Raw genomic sequence first — 18,148 nt, forward strand, 5'->3', positions numbered from 1 at the left:
AAAGCAGAGTCGTGAGGGTTATGCCCAAAACGGACAATATCATACCATTGTGGAGATATTCAGGGTACTTGCAGTACCGTTGTCCTTAACAAAATCACTAATCAATTGATGCTAAATTTAATCTTTTCTAAGATACCTTAATAAAAAAAAAGAGACAAATTTATATGCACATTTAGAATGGTTGGTTCATTAATTAAACTTTGTTGATTTTTACCCCATGACATTTAAATTTTATGAAATATTAATTTCACATCTTCCATCGAATCTATAAACTCGTATCAGAGTGCTAATACATCAGCATAGTTCAATAGTTAAGACATATCTTATTTCTTTTTTTAGTCGGATGTTCAAATTCCACCAACAATACGACCGACTTGAACATAACTTAAATGGGAAAGACAGGAGAGAGAATAGTTGACTACAAATGATTGAAAGTAAGAGAAAACGATCCATTTAAACATGACACATGTCAGTCCTCAGTTAGTCACATTGATATTAATTATATATATAGCCTTAATATCGATCAAAAGATTTTCTTTTTTTCTTTTTTTTTTCTTTTTTTAGCATTTCTTCTTAGCTGAGACATATAACAGCAGCCAAAGGTCCACCACTTTCCCATCATCACAATTCACAGTACACTTTATGAAGCTTAGTTTTGGTGTGAAGTATGGTTGTATGGAGTACCCAATTTGACCTTATATCATTTGCTTCCTTTGTTAAAATGCAGACAACATAACAACACTCTAGTACTCTCCCTACACTAAAAAGACAAACATCGAAAAAAAATAAGATAACTCGAAGATAAATTCAACTTTATGATTTGAAGTTTGTTAACTTGATTATGACTGGTAATATTCTATATCCTCTTAATCATCAAATTAACCCTAAGTTGTCGAAATTAGGTCAAATGAAAAAAGGATAAGAATTTTAGTAATTTAATATATTCTCAACGCTCTTTCTTTCACGTGTGAATTTGAATGTTAATTTTAGATCACCTTTTAATATACATATTGAGATATAACAATGTTTTCTATTTATTTTCCATGAGTTATGAATATGATCTCATGCTTTATATTGTTTTCTATTTATTTTTTTTATGAGTGAGGAGGGCATAATTTACCCTCTAAATTCCATAAAATTAAAGTGTCAAAGTCATATCCACGCAATGAGACAAAGATATATGGATTGAGGATAAAAATTTGAAATTGGGGAGTTTTATTTTATTTTAAATAAATAATTTTAAATTGGTATTCTTTTTCTAATTAGAAAAAAGACAATAGAAAATAAAGGAAGAAGATATAAAGAATAGAAGTAAACATAGACAAAAAAAAGGTAGCAAGTAACTATTTGCTATAGAGTGACTTAATAAAAAAGTAAGTATATATATATTGGCAACTCTTTACAAACAAATAAATGAATAATCCAAAAGACAACTAACTTAGAATATTATCTTCTCTATATGTTTTTTTCCTCAAAAAGAAAGAAAAAAAATTATATATATGTTTTGGCAGAATTAGCTATAAAGAACCCTAATATGTATCCTATTTTTCCTTTAATTTTAATATTTTGTGTTATTAAATATAAACAATATATCCATCCTTTGGTTCTAAGGGTTGAGGACATTGGAGAGTTGACACCCCCTTAATTCTTTTCTGTATGATAAATAATGTTGCGTAACAATAATGATTAATATATAGTTTTTAACTAGTTCTAATTTTTAAATAAGTTTTTATAGTTTTAAAAAATTTTAATTTAGTCTCTTGTCATATTTTAACATTTTTCAGCTATACTATTTTCTGAAGATGTTAAAATTATATGTAGTCAACATAAATATAGTTCAACACTTAAAAACATCTCATTCATGTTGAGGTCGGAAGAAAGAAAAAGAATTGAAATTTCTGCTAACATAGAAATTTCGAGGAATTACAAAATTTGCCTCCCAAGAGTCACTAAATATTATTATATCATCTGATAATTATTATGTCATGTGTTAAAAACGGCGACGTATTGGGCCTAGGAATCAGTTGAAAAGCTACATAAGGGAGAGTGAGGTTGGTTTCAGAGGCTTCTTCTTTGAGCTTCATCATCATTCATCAATTTCTTCAAGATTATTGCAACAAAAGTAAAGTTTATTTTTTAATCTTTTTGTTGTTGTTTTTTTTTGGTACGAAATGACAAGAAAATCAAAGAATTGTGGAAAAAAAGTTTCCAAAGACAGTTTGCAGTGCTCTAATTCAGCAGGAACAGCATCCATGGCCATGCCCATAATCACGTCCAAGAATGAAGAACACGACCCTTCTTGCCAAACATTGTAAATTTCTTTCATTTTCATTTTCTCTTTCTTTCTGTTCTTTTTTCTTGATGAATTCTTTTATTTCCTGCCACAAATTCTTATGAATATTGCGGACTTAACTTATGGATTAATATGGTATCCTTCAAGTTTATAGATTGAGCGAACATTTCTTTTTTCTTGATTTCGGGATTGAAAATTAGGCTAGATATGTACATACACGATTATCTCATCAAGAAGAAGCTTCATTCAACAGCAAAGTCCCTTCGAACCGAGCTGAAAATGGATTCCATTCTTCAACATGGTAAGCTCAAAAATACGAAAGAAAATGTTAGAGAGTATTATAAATTTGGTCCCTAAATTTTAAAGGTTCAAAATAGGTTTAAAGACTTAAACTTTCCACTGTATATTTACTAGAACCATCAACTTTTACAATTTTATATTACATTATGCGTTTTCTAAACAAAAACAAGAACAAGAACAATTGTTTTGTTTGATATATGTTTAATTTGGTGTTGGTTTTTATTTACAGGCATTAATAGTGAGGCTAATGGTTATCTTTCGACGTGCTGGTCTGCCTTCTGGGATGTCTATTTTTCAACCAAATCTCCACTACTCTTTCAGGTTGCTTTGATCTCAAATCCCTCCTTAATTAGCTATACGTTTCTACTCCAAAGTGAAAGTCAACATGTTTTTTATTAGCACAATAACCTTAATCTTTACCAGTCATCTAATCATTATCGAAAGATTTGTCCCACATCGATGACAAGTTCGGAAAAATTATAAATAAACAATACGAATATCTAGGTTAAAGTATTATTTTGGTCTCCGTATTTCGTACTTTTTGTCAATTTGGTTTTACAACGTTTATTTTCATATCTGTACTTTCAACATTTGTCCATTTTAATCCATGTAATTTGTTTATTTTGATCCTTATATTTTTAAAAACCGTGAAAAAATGTAAAACCATTTAATATAAATTCATGGTTACATTTTAATAAATATATTAAGTGTAATGTTGTGTTGAAATTGTGATAGAAAAAATGTGATTAAAAATAAAATAAAGGGACCCAAATGCACATTTTAAAAGTACAAGGACATTTTGAAAATATAGAAACTAAAATGGACCAAAGTTTAAAAGCACATCACAAAAATGAACATTTTAAGAGTACATGAAAGCCGAAAGTACGATGGTCAAAATAGTATTTTAAACTAATATTTATATTGGTACTCAACTTTTTTTTTTTAGTAATGTTTAATAGGTGATTATGAACTAAAATAGTATCTAATACATCAAGACAAAATTCCCTACTTACAAAGACAGCTTTTAAATTTTATGAAATTTAGTAGAAACAATATTCAAAGTTTAAAAAATATTAATTACTTTTTAACAAAATTAACTCTCTTTTTTGATCTGGTTCCTCAATTTGGCAATATAGGAGGGTCCAGCAGTAGAAGATTTTGGTGCTAAGCCCCCCACGGCCACTGCTGCTGATCCACTAAAAGAATTAAAAGCGAAAATAAGGAAGTATCTTGATGATGAGCGTAGTTTAATCCCACAGAATTTCCAAGTATGTAAAAACAAAACCCACTTCTGTATTGTGTTCATCTTTCAAATTCGTACCTTCTTTTTTGTATATTAAAAATAATAATCACTCTGAAACAGAAACTACTGGATGATGAGGTATTGAAGACGCCATTAAAGCAGCCAACTCCAAGCTTACAAAAGTTTCAGAGCTCCGAAGTTCCAATCATTGTGATTGATGACGACAAAGAACAGGAAGATCAGCTGCCTCATGATGGAGATCACAGTTTCGACCCAGAGGAACTCCTAGTACGTAAATCCCAATTCTGTTCTAAATTTCTAATCCGGTTTTTTCTTTTTTTCTTTTTTTTTTAAGCTCTTTTTATAAATTTATATGAAACAGAAACTTCTTGAAGATGATCGTGATGCCCATAGAAGATCCCGTGGAGTATAGATTCCAACACAGAAGAGTTTAGATTCGAAACTCGAAAGCAAACGGTTATTACGGGATAGCCACATTGTAGTGACCAGATACGATTCAATCTTCTTCTATTTCTATTTCTATTTTAATAACTGACGCTTTCGTCTCTTGTTCTCGATAAATTGGTGAATTTTTTTCTAGAGTGCATTCTTTCACACGAACCTAAACATAACTCAATTGATGGAGAAATTATTAATTTCTGAATATTAGACGTCTGAATGTCCACACTCTACTCCATATTTGAATTTTAGAAAAATCAAACTATAAATCTTTAATATATATTTCACACCCTCAAGAACGAGGTGTAAGGATTTTTTAGATGTAAAAACAAATAACCTTTTATGAAATCCTAACAATACCCTTTGGAAAGTAAAAAGAGTAGTTTTTATTTGCAAAATATAAACTGATCAAGTTATCCAAGAAAAATTCACTACCTCCAAACAAATCAAATACTAATGATCAATATTTTTGTGAAAAGGAATCTATTATTACTTTCTTATAGACAAATCCCAGCTAGAAGTATACAATGAGTGATTTAATCTGAAAGATACATACTGCTATACAGGATCTATAACCTCTGATATTGTTTATAACTTAAAAGAATTAGTTTAGTTTATGCAAAATCCAACCTCTCATCTCCTTTGGAAGTTGAAGGATTTTATTGCGAAAGCAAAGATCGTGGCAAAAAACAAGCAGAAACCGAATACCATAACGGCAGCTACACCCAGAAAATCGTGTCTGAAACCGAAAACATGCTTGAGAACGTCGTGTATCGCTATCGACTTGATTCCATCTGATAGCTTTACGAGTTTACTGTCGTCGCCATATTGCGATACTTGGAGTCCATATAGACTCCAAGCCACAGGATTTGCCCAATAATACCATCTCCACCATATTGGAATTCTCTGAGAGAAGTAGACCAGCAACTTCAGGTCAGCTCAGAATAAATATAACCAAAACAGAACCAAAAGATGCTTCTATGGTCATTTGACTCGAGTGAGATAAGTAATAATGGTAGGCCTCCACTAGTTCACGTATGTAAGGAGTGGTAAAAGAGAATATAAGCTTGAACAGAGTTAGAAGTGGGAGTAGAAAAAAAAGTCATTTTCACACCCGAGGATAGATTATGAAATCATTATTCAGATCTAGTAATACCGGGTCAATTAGGGTGGTTAGATCGACCCACTCTATTTAATTTCAATAAAAGTTAAAAACATAAGATCGGTTGGTGTAATAGGAGAGTAACTTCTCGACGGATCATAAGCATATAAGAAAGACATTTCTTATGAACATTAACAGTTTGTTTGGACTTAGTTTCCATCACTCCTAGCTTAATTTGAACGAGATATAGGATTATCTAGCAAAATTGTGATGCCAAACAACTATAAGTATGTAAGAGGATATCAAAGTGTAATTACCTTGTGAGGAATCATGAAGCCACTGAAGAGGTTCCAAAGCATATAAAAGGGAGCAGCAATGATGGCAGCCACATTATGATTTGGTGTGATAGCTGTTGTCATCATCCCGTAGAAAGTGAAGTATAGCAAAGTAAAATACATAAAGAAAATATACCAAATAAACTTCAAAGCTGCCCAGTCAAATGCAGCCATGGAGTAGAAAATGGCGCTATAAATAACTGTCTGTGCAAACACATAAGGGAACTCGATAGCAACCTATTCATGAAAAATAGTGCATTAGGCAACTTTCAAGAAGTCAGTTACTACACAATAAAATATCAAGAGGAGTACCTGTCCAAATGCAAATGGTAAAGCAGAATACAACCCGGCAGCCCTTTCTCGATATGAGACAAATCGCTCAATTGAAACAACTGGTTGAACAGCAGAGGCATTGGTGATTCCAATGAAAAGAACAGCAGCATAGAGAGATCCCATAGCATTAAATAAGTCTTGTTGGGTCTCCCTGTGAGAGGGGAAAACAATAAAGATGATAACCGTGTAGACGTAGTGACTATTTGGTTGAGATAGCATGAAAATAACAAGGAAGAAGATCGAATAATAAACAGATAGAAATTATAGGAGAAACCTTTTGGCACCAGATCTCCAACATATTGTTCCAATCATCAATGAGATAATAACAGTGTAGAAGAATTTCACGGCAGTATATTGTGGGTTCCGCCAGTAAGACAAATTCTGTTTCCACAGGCAAGCTAAAAATTGATTAAATGATGACTGAGAATACTTTGTTGGGAAGCTTAGTTCTTTCGAATTACTAAGTGGCTTGCTCAGGGTTTCAACCAAGTCTTGATTGTGTCTGAAACAACAGAAGTGGACCTAGTCAGGTGAAGAAAAGGTATCAGAATGAAATAAAAGAATGAACAGGAGCATACTGGAATAGAGTTGATCTCCGGTAAACTTCAGCAAAATCCACACCGAGACGACTTTCTTCAACTGCAGAAGTAACCTCAAGCATCCATGCAGCAGGATTATACCCAGATTTGATCTTTGGCACTCCTTCAACAGCCTATATAACATAATATAATATACTAGGACATCTGAGGATTTGTGTCTCCACAAATATCTAGCAATTGGTTAATATTAAAGAGATGCGTCCATAAATAATTTTACCTCAAAGTACTTGATAAGTTCACGAGATTTGGGCCCTAATGGACCAGCATATATGAGTTCTCCTCCACGCTTCATTAACAAAAGCTGCAGCATAGAATGTCATCGTTGAAAAGAACTTCATTAGAAAAAAGTGGATGGAGGGAAGAGAAAAATAAACAAAGCAAGCAACTCCTGGAGAAAAATGGAAGTTACCTCGTCAAAGGATTCAAAAATATCTATGCTAGGCTGATGGATTGTGCATACTATTGTACGCCCCGTATTAACTATATTCCTCACTGTTCGCATGACAATGGCAGCAGACCTAGCATCCAGCCCCGACGTGGGTTCATCCATGAACACTATGGATGGGTTCGCTACAAGTTCAACAGCAATTGTTAATCTTTTCCTTTGTTCTGTTGATAAACCATCAACACCCGGTAGACCAACTAAAGCCCCACTGAGTGGAGTAAGCTCAACAAGTTCCATCACCTCGTCAACAAAAGCCTGTACCAATGTGAACCACCAAGTATCAATTATGTTAATTACACACCATAATAACTTTAAAAGAAATCATCAATCGAGTTTTACCCTTTGTGTCTCCAAGTCGACATCTGAAGGTAATCGCAGCCAAGCAGAGAAGAGAAGTGATTCCATAACAGTCAAACATGGGGAGTGAATATCTGTCTGTTCACAGTAACCAGAAACTCTAGCAAATGTATCCTGATTTTTGGGATAACCAGATATATGTATGCTGCCTTCAATGACCCCACCAGTTTTTCTACCAGCCAATACATCCATGAGGGTGGTTTTCCCAGCCCCACTGACTCCTAGGAGTGCTGTAAGCACACCAGGCCTGAATGATCCACTAACATTAACCAAGAGTTGCAATCTGTCTTCTGTTATCCCTTGTTGCTTCAGCTCCTGAAGCAATACTTTAAATCAGATCATAAAAAATCAAGAAATTTCCAAAAAAAAAAATAAATAAATAAAGAATAAAGAAATGGATTCAAATCTCACCATGGGGACATCAACATAGTAATTAATATTGCTGAAAGACATGGAAAGTGGTTGAAAGGGAAGTACCATCCCTCTCTGTTTAAAATACTTTCCTGCCAAAGATTTGAGATGGAGAAAATATAAAATTAGCTTAGCAGCACTTGACAAATGGCTAAGGAAAACAATACTAAGTTTTTCAAAAAGCTTATCAGATGCAGACCATTCAACGACCCCGAATACTGCAAATAATGCCTCAACTCAACAACAGTGGTTTCTCCTTTCTTTCTTTTCTCCCTCTCATGCAGTTCTTCCTTGGAGACTACAGCTTGGCTTTTTCCCAAAGCTGGAAACAAGGTTACGCAACCAATCTTTAAAATGTAATTTGGAAACACAATTATTTTTATCTTCTTCCAGAGTCTTATGGTGCTAACATAGCGCCAGAAGTAAAAAAATATAATGAGCTTATAAGTTATAACTGATTGCTTACGCTTAAGGTATGACAGGAAGAATGTGAATAGCATATTGAACAACACTGCATATCCTAGCAAGGCACCAACGCCAATCCAATACCAATAGCTTGCTGTAAAAAGGCTGCGTGATTTTAGCAAAGACTCTCCTAGTGACATGCTTGTATGGTTCCCAGCGCTCTACCAAACCAGAGAGCAAAGAAACAAGTTCAACATCGTTAAAAATGTGTGCCCATCTAGGATATTTAAGAGTTGTAGGCACAAGAATATTACCTTTTCCCAAGAATGTCCAAGAAACTCATTAACAGATGCAGCATTTTGGGCGTACATCAAAGGAGACCACCAGAAACCCCATATCCACCACTTTGGTATACGATCTGTTACAATAAAAGAACAGATGTGATACATGCATAATTCATGGGTTAATTACATTGACATAAAAATATGTTCTATGAACCTCTTGAAATAATATATCCTCCAAGTGCCATGACAACCAACATAGTGAAGGATCCAAAGGTATTGGCAACGATCATGTTACGGCCCAATGATCCCATGAGGCGAAAGAGCGCAATAGACATTTGATGCAGACTGAAGAATAACAAGAGTTGTCGCAAGAATCTGCATATTAAGAATCCATTATCAAGTCCACCCATGTCAACATAGTTATCTCACCGATTTCAAAAGGAAAACACAAGTTTATCACTTACCTAGTGATTGCTGGATCATATCCAATCACATAATACGTGACTGCAACCCAGCAACCAGATTCCAAGAGTGAAAATGGAATACTCAAAATCCAAGAAGGGAGAGTATATATCCAGCTTGGATAAAAGTGTAAATCCCTGTGCTTGTAAAGTACAGGAAGTTTGGCCACCAGCATTGACACCTCTGTAAATCCATTAAAGAGGATGATAACAGTGGAAAAATAGAGTGCCCCAAGATAAAGTCCTCCATCATCTATTGTGTCATGGTTCATTGTTGTCCGGAAAAAGACACTCATTGTAATCAGCGCAACCAATAGTAACTGCGATATAGAAACAATGAGGACAACATTACAGATAATTTGATTCTTCGATTGTTGAGTATATACTGGTTGCATTAGTTAGGTTTTATCCTAGCTAACACAGCATTAACAACAAATGAATTGTATGCAATCTTCTAAGAGGAGATAAAAGATATAAAATGAAAAACAATAAGAAATGGTAGAGAACAACTTCCTTACTACCTGAATAAATTTAAAAATGTAGATAAATGAGTTCCGTTTCATTAATAACTTCAACATTGAATAGGAGGTCTTAAGAAGTTCGCGCCTCTTTACTCCATATTGAGAAGATGACAAGGCAGCTGGATGATTATAACGTCTATCAAAAGGAACTTCCAATTCTTCAGACAAATTCTTCCCAATGTCATACAAACGAAAAGCTTTGGCAAACTTTGCTGCAGGGATAAATCGGTAAGGACGATCAGGAACTGACCAATACTGCTCTTGATCCTTCTTTGATATAACCTATAGTCATTAGTAAGTAAACAAAAAAATTAGCAAAAATAGAGTGGGAATTCGCAGTTCAATCTCTATAATGCATACTTCTTGCAAGAAGTCCGCAACATTCTTTCTCTCGGGACAGGTGAATCCCATAGCTGCAAAGAAATCAAGAACAGCTTCTCTGGGTCCTTGATAAACAATCTGGCCTTCACAAAGAAGTATAACATCATCAAATAACTCATATGTCTCGGGAGCCGGCTGCAGCAGAGAAACTACAGTGGTTGAGTCAAGTGCACAGGTAGAATGTCTAAGATATTTGATAATCTGATAGGTAGTCGAACTGTCAAGCCCAGTTGATATCTCGTCCATGAATAGAACTCTTGCTGGACCAATCAGTAATTCGCCTGAAATCACACATTGTCGCCATCAGTTTTCATATTAATAAATTCATCTGTGTATAAGAGGTGGAAACAAACCAGTTGTAAGGCGCTTTTTTTGACCTCCAGAAATCCCTTTGAGCATTTCATCACCAACCAATGTGTCAGCACACATGTCCAACCCTAAAATCTTCGCATATATCAATACTTCAGGTCTGGAGCAATGACTTCAAAGTATTGCATAGAAAAAACGCATAAGAATATAATTTTAAGAAAACCCTTATGTTTGTTCAAATTTTTACATTGAATTAATGAGTTAAGGTATATTTAATTAATTAGTGAAAACCACCTGTCAAACACTAAACAGATTACCAGCTTTTCCACAAATAGAACATCATAATTGACAATTCTGCAGTACAAGATCAAGGAAAGTAAAGTAAAGCAACTTACAAGATGATAATGAAAGTTCAGTCATATTTCACATGAATCTTGAGAATAATTCGTAAAAGAGGTGAAATTTAACAGGACCAAGGTTGTAACTTGTATTAGCAGTTCCATACATATCAAAGTATAAAAAGCATCTTGGATGTACCTTCATAATGTATTCCACCACAAGGCTCGTCTCTTGACCCCCTAGAGCCAATGACTAGAGAGAAAAGTACAGTAATTAATAACCAGTCAAACTCATCATTTAAAATAATCGTGGCAGTCAAAAAAACAGTTAGAAACAAAATAAGATAAAAGGGAAAATATATGAAGTATCACATACCTTCATAAATATATCGAGATCTTCATCAGGTTTTATCCCTGCGATCTTTTCCCTTCTTGCGAGTTCCATGAGCATATCTGTCACAGTTCAAATTAGTATCAACATAAGCATTAGCTGTGAAAGTGCATGATTTTTCACAGCTTACCATATTTGAACCCAACGCCTTGACAGCGGCCTGCAAAATCAAGAGTTTCTCTAACAGTCAGTTCTGCAATATGTCGGTCCTGCTGACTAACATAAGCTGCTGTTCTCTGCGGAACAAACTCGTTGAAGCCATGCCCATTATATGTTATTCTCCCTGATAGCTGACCAAATAATTAAGAACAAATAGTTAAAAAAATAGTGAAGTTAGCCTTCAATGTTACGTCAGCAGAGAACACACCAGGAGATATGGAATACATTCAATCTCTATAGGTTGTAGTGCAATGAGCTAAGCACTCTGCTACTGTTAGTACTCACTGGTCAAATGTGATAGAAGATTATTAGAAGACAGTGCGAAAGACTTTTTTTGTATTACTTGTTAGATTCGTGGAGTAAAATAAGTACAGAGGACTAGAGAAGTCATTGCCAAAATCATATGCAAGCTCATATTGTAGTAATATATATACATATATGTGTGTGCGCTAGCTTATATATATATATATATATATATATATATATATATTTTTTGGGTAATCTAACATGATTCTTCCCATCGTTAGAAATGTACTTCCCTAGAAGTTCGAATCCATTGTGAATATGAATAATGTTTTTGCAGTGAAGTTTAAAGTTTCAATTATTCAGTACCTGTAAATCATTTCCAATGCGGCCAGCAAGGGCTAGAAGAAGAGTTGTCTTTCCCGAGCTCGGGGGACCCAATAACAAAGTCAATCTACAAAAGAGCTCATGATCTTGTCACGTCTAAAAATAGAAACATAATCAAAGAATCAACCTCCATTATTGATAGAACTAGGAGTTTACCTGGAAGGTCTTATAATTCCACTGATATTATCTAAAATTGTCAACTTGCTTCTTTTACCGCTGTATATTTTCAGCTTCCTCAAAAGTCCCTGCCACAATATTTAGAAACATCAAGTACCTTCAGAAGAACAGATGAAGAAGGTATTTGTCCAGAGTTGATTAACAAACAAATGACGTACTCCTATTGGAGATACAGAGAGTAAATTCTACGCTACCTCCGTCATGTTGCATACGAAGTTGGGAATAGTCGGCAGAGCTCTGGTTCCAAGGTGAACAAACGACTCTACAGTCAACTGTTGAAATCTAACCTCAATCTTTGGGAACTCTAAATCAACTCTGCGACCAATAAAGTAAAAGAATGTAAACAAACCAATTTAGTGATAATGCAAAATTCAAGAGTCAATGATAATGCAAAATTCAGCAGGAAAAGGCGCTGGCAAGCATTATCTCGAATTCAAACGATCACAGAGCCATAATCCAAAAGAGTTCGTATGAACCAAACACGATTTCGCAACACACGAGCAGTAAACATATAAAATTATGAGAGGATTTAGCAGGGAGGGTGAGAATTAGAATTACGCATCGAAACGGCGTCGCATTCGTTCAAAGAACATCTCAGGATCATCTTCAACCGAAGTAACCAAACGGTCGATAAGAAGCTTCTGCTCCTGAGCCTCAAGCTCAGCGACATCAATCTCCTTGGCGTCTCCAACAATGTTCTTGAAAATTCCTCTGCGGACACGCGAATACGTCGGCAACCTCTCGAGCGCGGCCCACCGGAGCGCCTCCTCGTCCTCTCCGTCCTCCCTAAACGACGCCGTCCGAACGAACACGTTCTCCGCCGTGTTCCACATGGGAATGCGACCGAGATCTACGAACTCCTCAGCCAGAGAAGGAGAGAAAATGGACAAATGCTTGAAGCGGAGACTGTCACATTGGTGAATCTGCGGCGTCGTTTATCTCTTTTCTGTGTGTTGAGTTGAGTGAACTAATATTGCCCTAAGAATGGGTGGTTGAGCTCTGCATTAATGGCTGCTTTTTCCTTCTCTCTCTCTCTGTAAAGTCTTTGTTGGTTGAACTCTCTCTCTCTCTCTCTATCTCTGCTGTTGCAGACTTGTAAAGAAGAGAGGATGAGCAGCGTGAGGAGGATCATTAATGGCCGCGGGAAGGACGACAAAAAGAGATGGCTCAAGCATACCAAATCCCACGCTCGCGCGTACCAAAACCACGAGTACTCGCCTCGTCAGCTATGAAATTACCTCGGTGACCTTTCTCCGCTGAGAGGTGGAAGCGTTGTTTTTAAGCAGGACAAAAGCGCGCGTGGGGGGGAAACCTTGGAGCAGGGTTTTGATTAAAACGGTTGGGGAAGGGGGAATTGACTATTCTACCCCTGAATGAATGGACGTTTAAAAGGGGCGGGTAAATGTCCATTTGTAGCTTTGCGGAAAAGGGTAAAATTGAAATTTGTGTAAAGCGAAAGGTGGGTTTGGCTTTCTATGCTTTTTCTTCAACTAAGCATTGACATGGTCACCCAATTTTATGACATATTACTTGTAATGTAATAGCACCGTATTTTTTGGTGTAAATTACAATTTTTTTTTAAGTTGAAAAATTTTAAGACTTTATATCGAATCTCAATAATGTAGAGATTAATGAAATTGACACTATACAATAGAGTTAAAAGCATTATTCTTATATCATTTGTTAGGATAACAAGTCTCTTCAATGATTTTTTTTAATTATTATTGTTTCATGTGAACTACTCATACTAAGAAAGATATGGTTCTTATACAATACGTACTTCTAGTTAATATAGTGTGTTTGCATCCAACAAATATGTGGTTGAGTTCTAGATGAGCATGTGCTATTGAAGATAAAGATGGCTCGAATAGAGCAAATTCTCAATTATTTGTTAGGAAACGAACAAACATTTTATTGTTTTAAGAAGAGATTTCATATTTTGTTCAACAACAAAGATTGTAAGAGGTACCATGAAAAGTTGTAAGTCTCTTTTGTCTCATATTGTGATATGGTGGTTGGTTAAGCTCTATTTGATAAAAGGCACGTTCAAAAGAGTGACTCAACTAAATATAATTATTGTTTAAAAGAGACCGAGTGGTTTTTTGTTTAATAAGATATATCGTTAATGGTGCAACTAAACCACTGTGAGTTATTCTAATAGCAAGAACGTGTTAAAAAAAATAAAAATGACTTTGAAGGTGAAAGTAAATTACTGTCTTGTATAATAACATGTATTTATGTAAAAAGAAAAAATTTTTGATGAGCAAAGAAATTTATGTCAAAGTGTTAGTTGCAACCACATGTGTGTATAAATGTCAATTTTAATAAATTTATGAACATTCTAGTTGCCATGTCCATCTCCATTTTCCATATGGATGGAGGATGAACTCCCAATTTTTCTACTTAATTAAATATATATATATATATATATATATAGATAATAAGTTTAATTTTAAATCAATTTCTTCAAATTTTGTAGCTTTTGTATTAATTTCTGACTTTCAAATACTATATTTAATTTAGTCTCAAGACCTCTGAAAGTCCATATTTTATTTTAATCATTATCCTTAACCACATTTAATAAAAACTCAAATGTCTTTTGAAATTATAGATTAGTTTGTTTAAGGTTTATTTAAAGAAGGCTGGATTATAATACCTTAATCCATTGAGTTATTATTGGGAGTTGGCATTTACCTTTTATAAAAATATGTTATTAAATATTGGGGATTTCCAAAATGTTTTTTTTTTTGAGAAGTCCAAGATGTATTTATTGAAACATTGTATAACTTCGAATTAATTAAGTTTTAATTACTGTGCTCAGGAAAAAAAGGGTGGACTATAGTTTTGGTCATATGACATTCAAGAATGACAGTGTCTTGTTTTACTATACTTTTCAAAATATGTCTCTCATGTATTGTTACTTTTTTAAAAATCATTTTCTAAAAATTCATTTTTTAAGCAATTTGCTTAAAATTCTTTTTTTTTTTTTTAATATAACAAGTGGGGTGAGAATTCGAACTCACAACTTCAACTTTTTAGTCGAAGATACATGTCAATTACCATCAAGTTATACATTTTTTAAAGATTGTTTAATTACACAATAATTTTGATATGTATATATAGGAGGTTGGTTCAAATCATTAAGAACCGGCTATAGTCACAATAATTACTAACTAATCTAGATTTTTATTTATTTTAAATTTTGAACTTACAGTTAGTAAGGGATGGCATTGCATTAACGTAACCACTTGAATTATACTTTTCTTTTACTAATGGCAATTGAATTATATAGTTAAATTAACAATATTAATAAATGGTTTGTTGAATAACAATAATGCTGGCATAATAAATGTAGTATGATGATTTTTCTGCCGTGTGACAAAATTAAGTATAACAATAATTTAAGTCAACTTACAGCTAATATTGAATAAGAGGTAAAATTGACTAGGGAACACGATTCAATGCCCATCATTTAATGAGAAAGGATCAAACCCACATGGCATTCACTTCCTTTTGTTCATCCACATTATTATTAGTATTTTTTTTTAATCAAATGTGCGAGAGAAAAAAAGAAGTTTATATATTTGACCATGTTTTATAATAAAATTGATATCTTCCTACCCAAATTTAATGAATAATTGTCTTAGCTGAGTTTATCCCAATTGGTTAAAGCATATGTTTCTGATTAAAAGATCATGTGTTCGAATCCACTTTTAGATGTTGTACTAAAAAAACATCAGACAACAGAGGTGAGCTAGTGTTTCCATAATTTTTTAATACGTTTTCTCATTTTATCAATATTATATTCAAATTTTCTTTAAAATCTTGACTAACATGTACACAAGCCTATGAAAGGTATACAATACATATAGTACTTCAATTTTTGTTAGGGGTGGGTGGATATAGAAATTCTTCTAGAAGAAATTAGGTTTCATTAATTAAGTAGATAACCAAGATGCTACCAAAGTTCCCATATTGAGCATGAGTAGACAAGTTCATAGATTTAAAAATATATATATATATATATCTTCATCGACATGGGTTTTTTTTTTCATGAGTTTTTTTCCAGAATAAAGTATATAAAGTCATGGTGAATCGGACCTAAAATAAACAATACTATATGTCAAAGTTTTTTTAGAAATGTCGAGCAAGAATTGATAACTGAGTATTTAAATTTAGAAATAAGTCTTTCACGCCCTTTTAAATTAAATTAAAAATTATCAATATCGATAGTGATATTTTATTGATACCTTTTTATATTTTGTGATTTTTTTTCATTGCACTGCGAACGATGATTGGTCTTTCATGTCGATGTTGAACTCATGACATATGAAAATTTGGATGGAGGGCAGGTATATGGACGAAAATTTAATTAGTAAACCCAATTATTTGTTAGATCCATCGAATAAAAAATATATATTTTTAGCGGACGCTCACAACCTTATCATTGTTAGTAAAGTACAAATATAGATAATTTGTATTTTCTTTATATACTTCCTCTCTTACTTTGAAAATTTTCAAATTACGTTTCTAAAATTTGGATTATCTTTTATATATAGTATGTGTATAAACATCATTCTATGACATATTCATAAAATATATATATTTTTTGATTAAATTTACATGATGGGTAGTTAACTAAATATATGTCTATTAAATTACATATACTCTTTTCTTTAAGGTGAGAAGTTCAAATCTCTACATCCACATTTGTTATACTAAAAAAACTAATTAAATAGATTGTGTTAGCATTATATTCTATTACCCGATATTAATAATAGAGACTAAATTAAAACATAACCCAAATGGATCTTAATATATATACTAAATTTATTAACTTAACCAATGCTATTAACCTATTAAATATAGTTTGAGAGGAAAAAGAAAAGCAAAGTAGTTGGGATACTAGTGGGGGAGGAAGTTTATATTTGGAGCCTTTTGAGGTGAGGATCATGTATTGAAATATGCTCAAAATTCAGCCATATCTTTGTGTTATATTTCTTTTCAACCCATATTGGCTTGTAGGTGAGAATATTGATGGCAAATTAAATAATAGTGTGACCAAAAATGAAAACTAACAAAATCGAAAAGAAAATTTTGGAAAAGAGAAGTAAAAGTGACCATAAATTAGTTTCTTCGTTGGAAAAGCATTTTGTGTCCCAATTTATTGCTTTGATCTCAACTTGTTCCTAAAATTTCAATCTTTCGTAAAGGTCCAAAAGTGTGGTTTTTGGCCTCTCCATGTTAACCTTTTATTTAAAAAGAAAAAAGATCGCAATTTGTTTATATTGTAGTCGGTACCCATCTTTATTCTCACCATCAATAAAGAATTAATAGCTTTGAAAATAAAAATAAAAATCACTTTTATGTATTTCTCCTTTTTACTTAATCAAAAATTTAATTTATGATAGGATTCGGAGATTTGGACTTCCAACCTCTAAAAAGGAAAACATAACTTTAAACAATTAATTGTAAGATCGTGTAAACAAACAAAAGTTAAAGTAAATATATAAATCCATTCCTTATGCTTTGAGTATTATACCTATTTAGTTCTTAAGCTCAAAGATATTGAATTATTTCTAAGATTCTAAATATTGACGTCAATTGAGATCTCGATTTTATGAAAATGTTTATAGAACTATCAATAAGATGTTGATGTCGATAGATATTTTTTAAAAAATTATGAAAATAAAAATTCATAAAAAATATTTAGAATAATAATAAGCATTTCATTCTTTTTAAATAAATTAAATTTTATTAATCTTAATATTATATTTATAATATTGATATTTGGTTGATATATTTTATATTTTGTCAAGCTTTTTTGCAATACTATAAAAATAATAATAAATTCACTCTTCACATGGATATCAAACTTGTGTCCATGAAAACGTTGAAATATCCACATATCTATTGAAATTTAATACTCTTATTATATCTTAGAATTTTAAATTGTTCTTCTAAATCTATGTTATCAACCAAAAAAAAAAACGTCATATTAATTTGACAATTTTAATATCAAACGAAATAAATAATTTAAAAAAAAAAAGTTTGTTTGAGGGCGACACGTTTTAAACAACCATATTTTTAAAAGACAATCTACAAAAGGTAGTTTTTTTTTTTTTTTTTTTGTCTTTTTGAAGAATACAAAAGGTTAGGACTTTGACGTGCCTAAAAAGCTTGTTACTTTTAATATTTGCAATTTTAACCTAAAG

The 18,148-nt window shown here is 32.9% G+C and overlaps 1 protein-coding gene and 1 long non-coding RNA gene across 2 annotated transcripts; one reads left to right on the forward strand and one right to left on the reverse strand.

The window, feature by feature from the left end:
• Positions 1-3,761: 3,761 nt before the first annotated feature.
• On the forward strand, positions 3,762-4,457 carry LOC148209942 (uncharacterized). Its single transcript, XR_015793292.1, has 3 exons — positions 3,762-3,861; positions 3,957-4,124; positions 4,219-4,457. It is a non-coding gene; the product is annotated as an uncharacterized LOC148209942 (long non-coding RNA).
• Positions 4,458-4,761: 304 nt separating this feature from the next.
• On the reverse strand, positions 4,762-13,019 carry ABCG32 (pleiotropic drug resistance 4). Its single transcript, XM_022287342.2, has 24 exons — positions 12,492-13,019; positions 12,128-12,248; positions 11,913-12,001; positions 11,739-11,823; positions 11,098-11,257; positions 10,953-11,029; positions 10,776-10,829; positions 10,283-10,373; positions 9,909-10,210; positions 9,549-9,830; positions 9,031-9,347; positions 8,781-8,941; positions 8,597-8,700; positions 8,344-8,503; positions 8,077-8,199; positions 7,878-7,969; positions 7,449-7,781; positions 7,074-7,364; positions 6,882-6,965; positions 6,644-6,777; positions 6,340-6,567; positions 6,045-6,216; positions 5,715-5,969; positions 4,762-5,201 (listed from the first exon to the last, which is right to left on the reverse strand). Exons 1-24 carry the CDS (start codon positions 12,764-12,766, stop codon positions 4,929-4,931), a joined length of 4,263 nt encoding a protein of 1,420 aa, XP_022143034.1. The 5' UTR covers positions 12,767-13,019; the 3' UTR covers positions 4,762-4,928.
• Positions 13,020-18,148: the final 5,129 nt, after the last annotated feature.

This window comes from Momordica charantia, assembly GCF_013281855.1.
Source record: "Momordica charantia cultivar OHB3-1 chromosome 8 unlocalized genomic scaffold, Mcharantia_2.0 BLBB01000008.1, whole genome shotgun sequence".
NCBI classification, from domain to species: Eukaryota; Viridiplantae; Streptophyta; class Magnoliopsida; order Cucurbitales; family Cucurbitaceae; genus Momordica; species Momordica charantia.

What these genes read in the sequence shown, in the direction of transcription:
- ABCG32 (XM_022287342.2), bottom strand. Translation starts at nt 12,766, where the DNA reads ATGTGGAACACGGCGGAGAACGTGTTCGTTCGGACGGCGTCGTTTAGG. An exon ending in GCATTGGAAATGATTTACAG is followed by an intron (nt 11,258 to 11,738) that starts GTACTGAATAAT and finishes TTATTTGGTCAG; the next exon opens with CTATCAGGGAGAATAACATA. An exon ending in GTATTCGGGGTCGTTGAATG is followed by an intron (nt 7,970 to 8,076) that starts GTCTGCATCTGA and finishes AATCTTTGGCAG; the next exon opens with GAAAGTATTTTAAACAGAGA.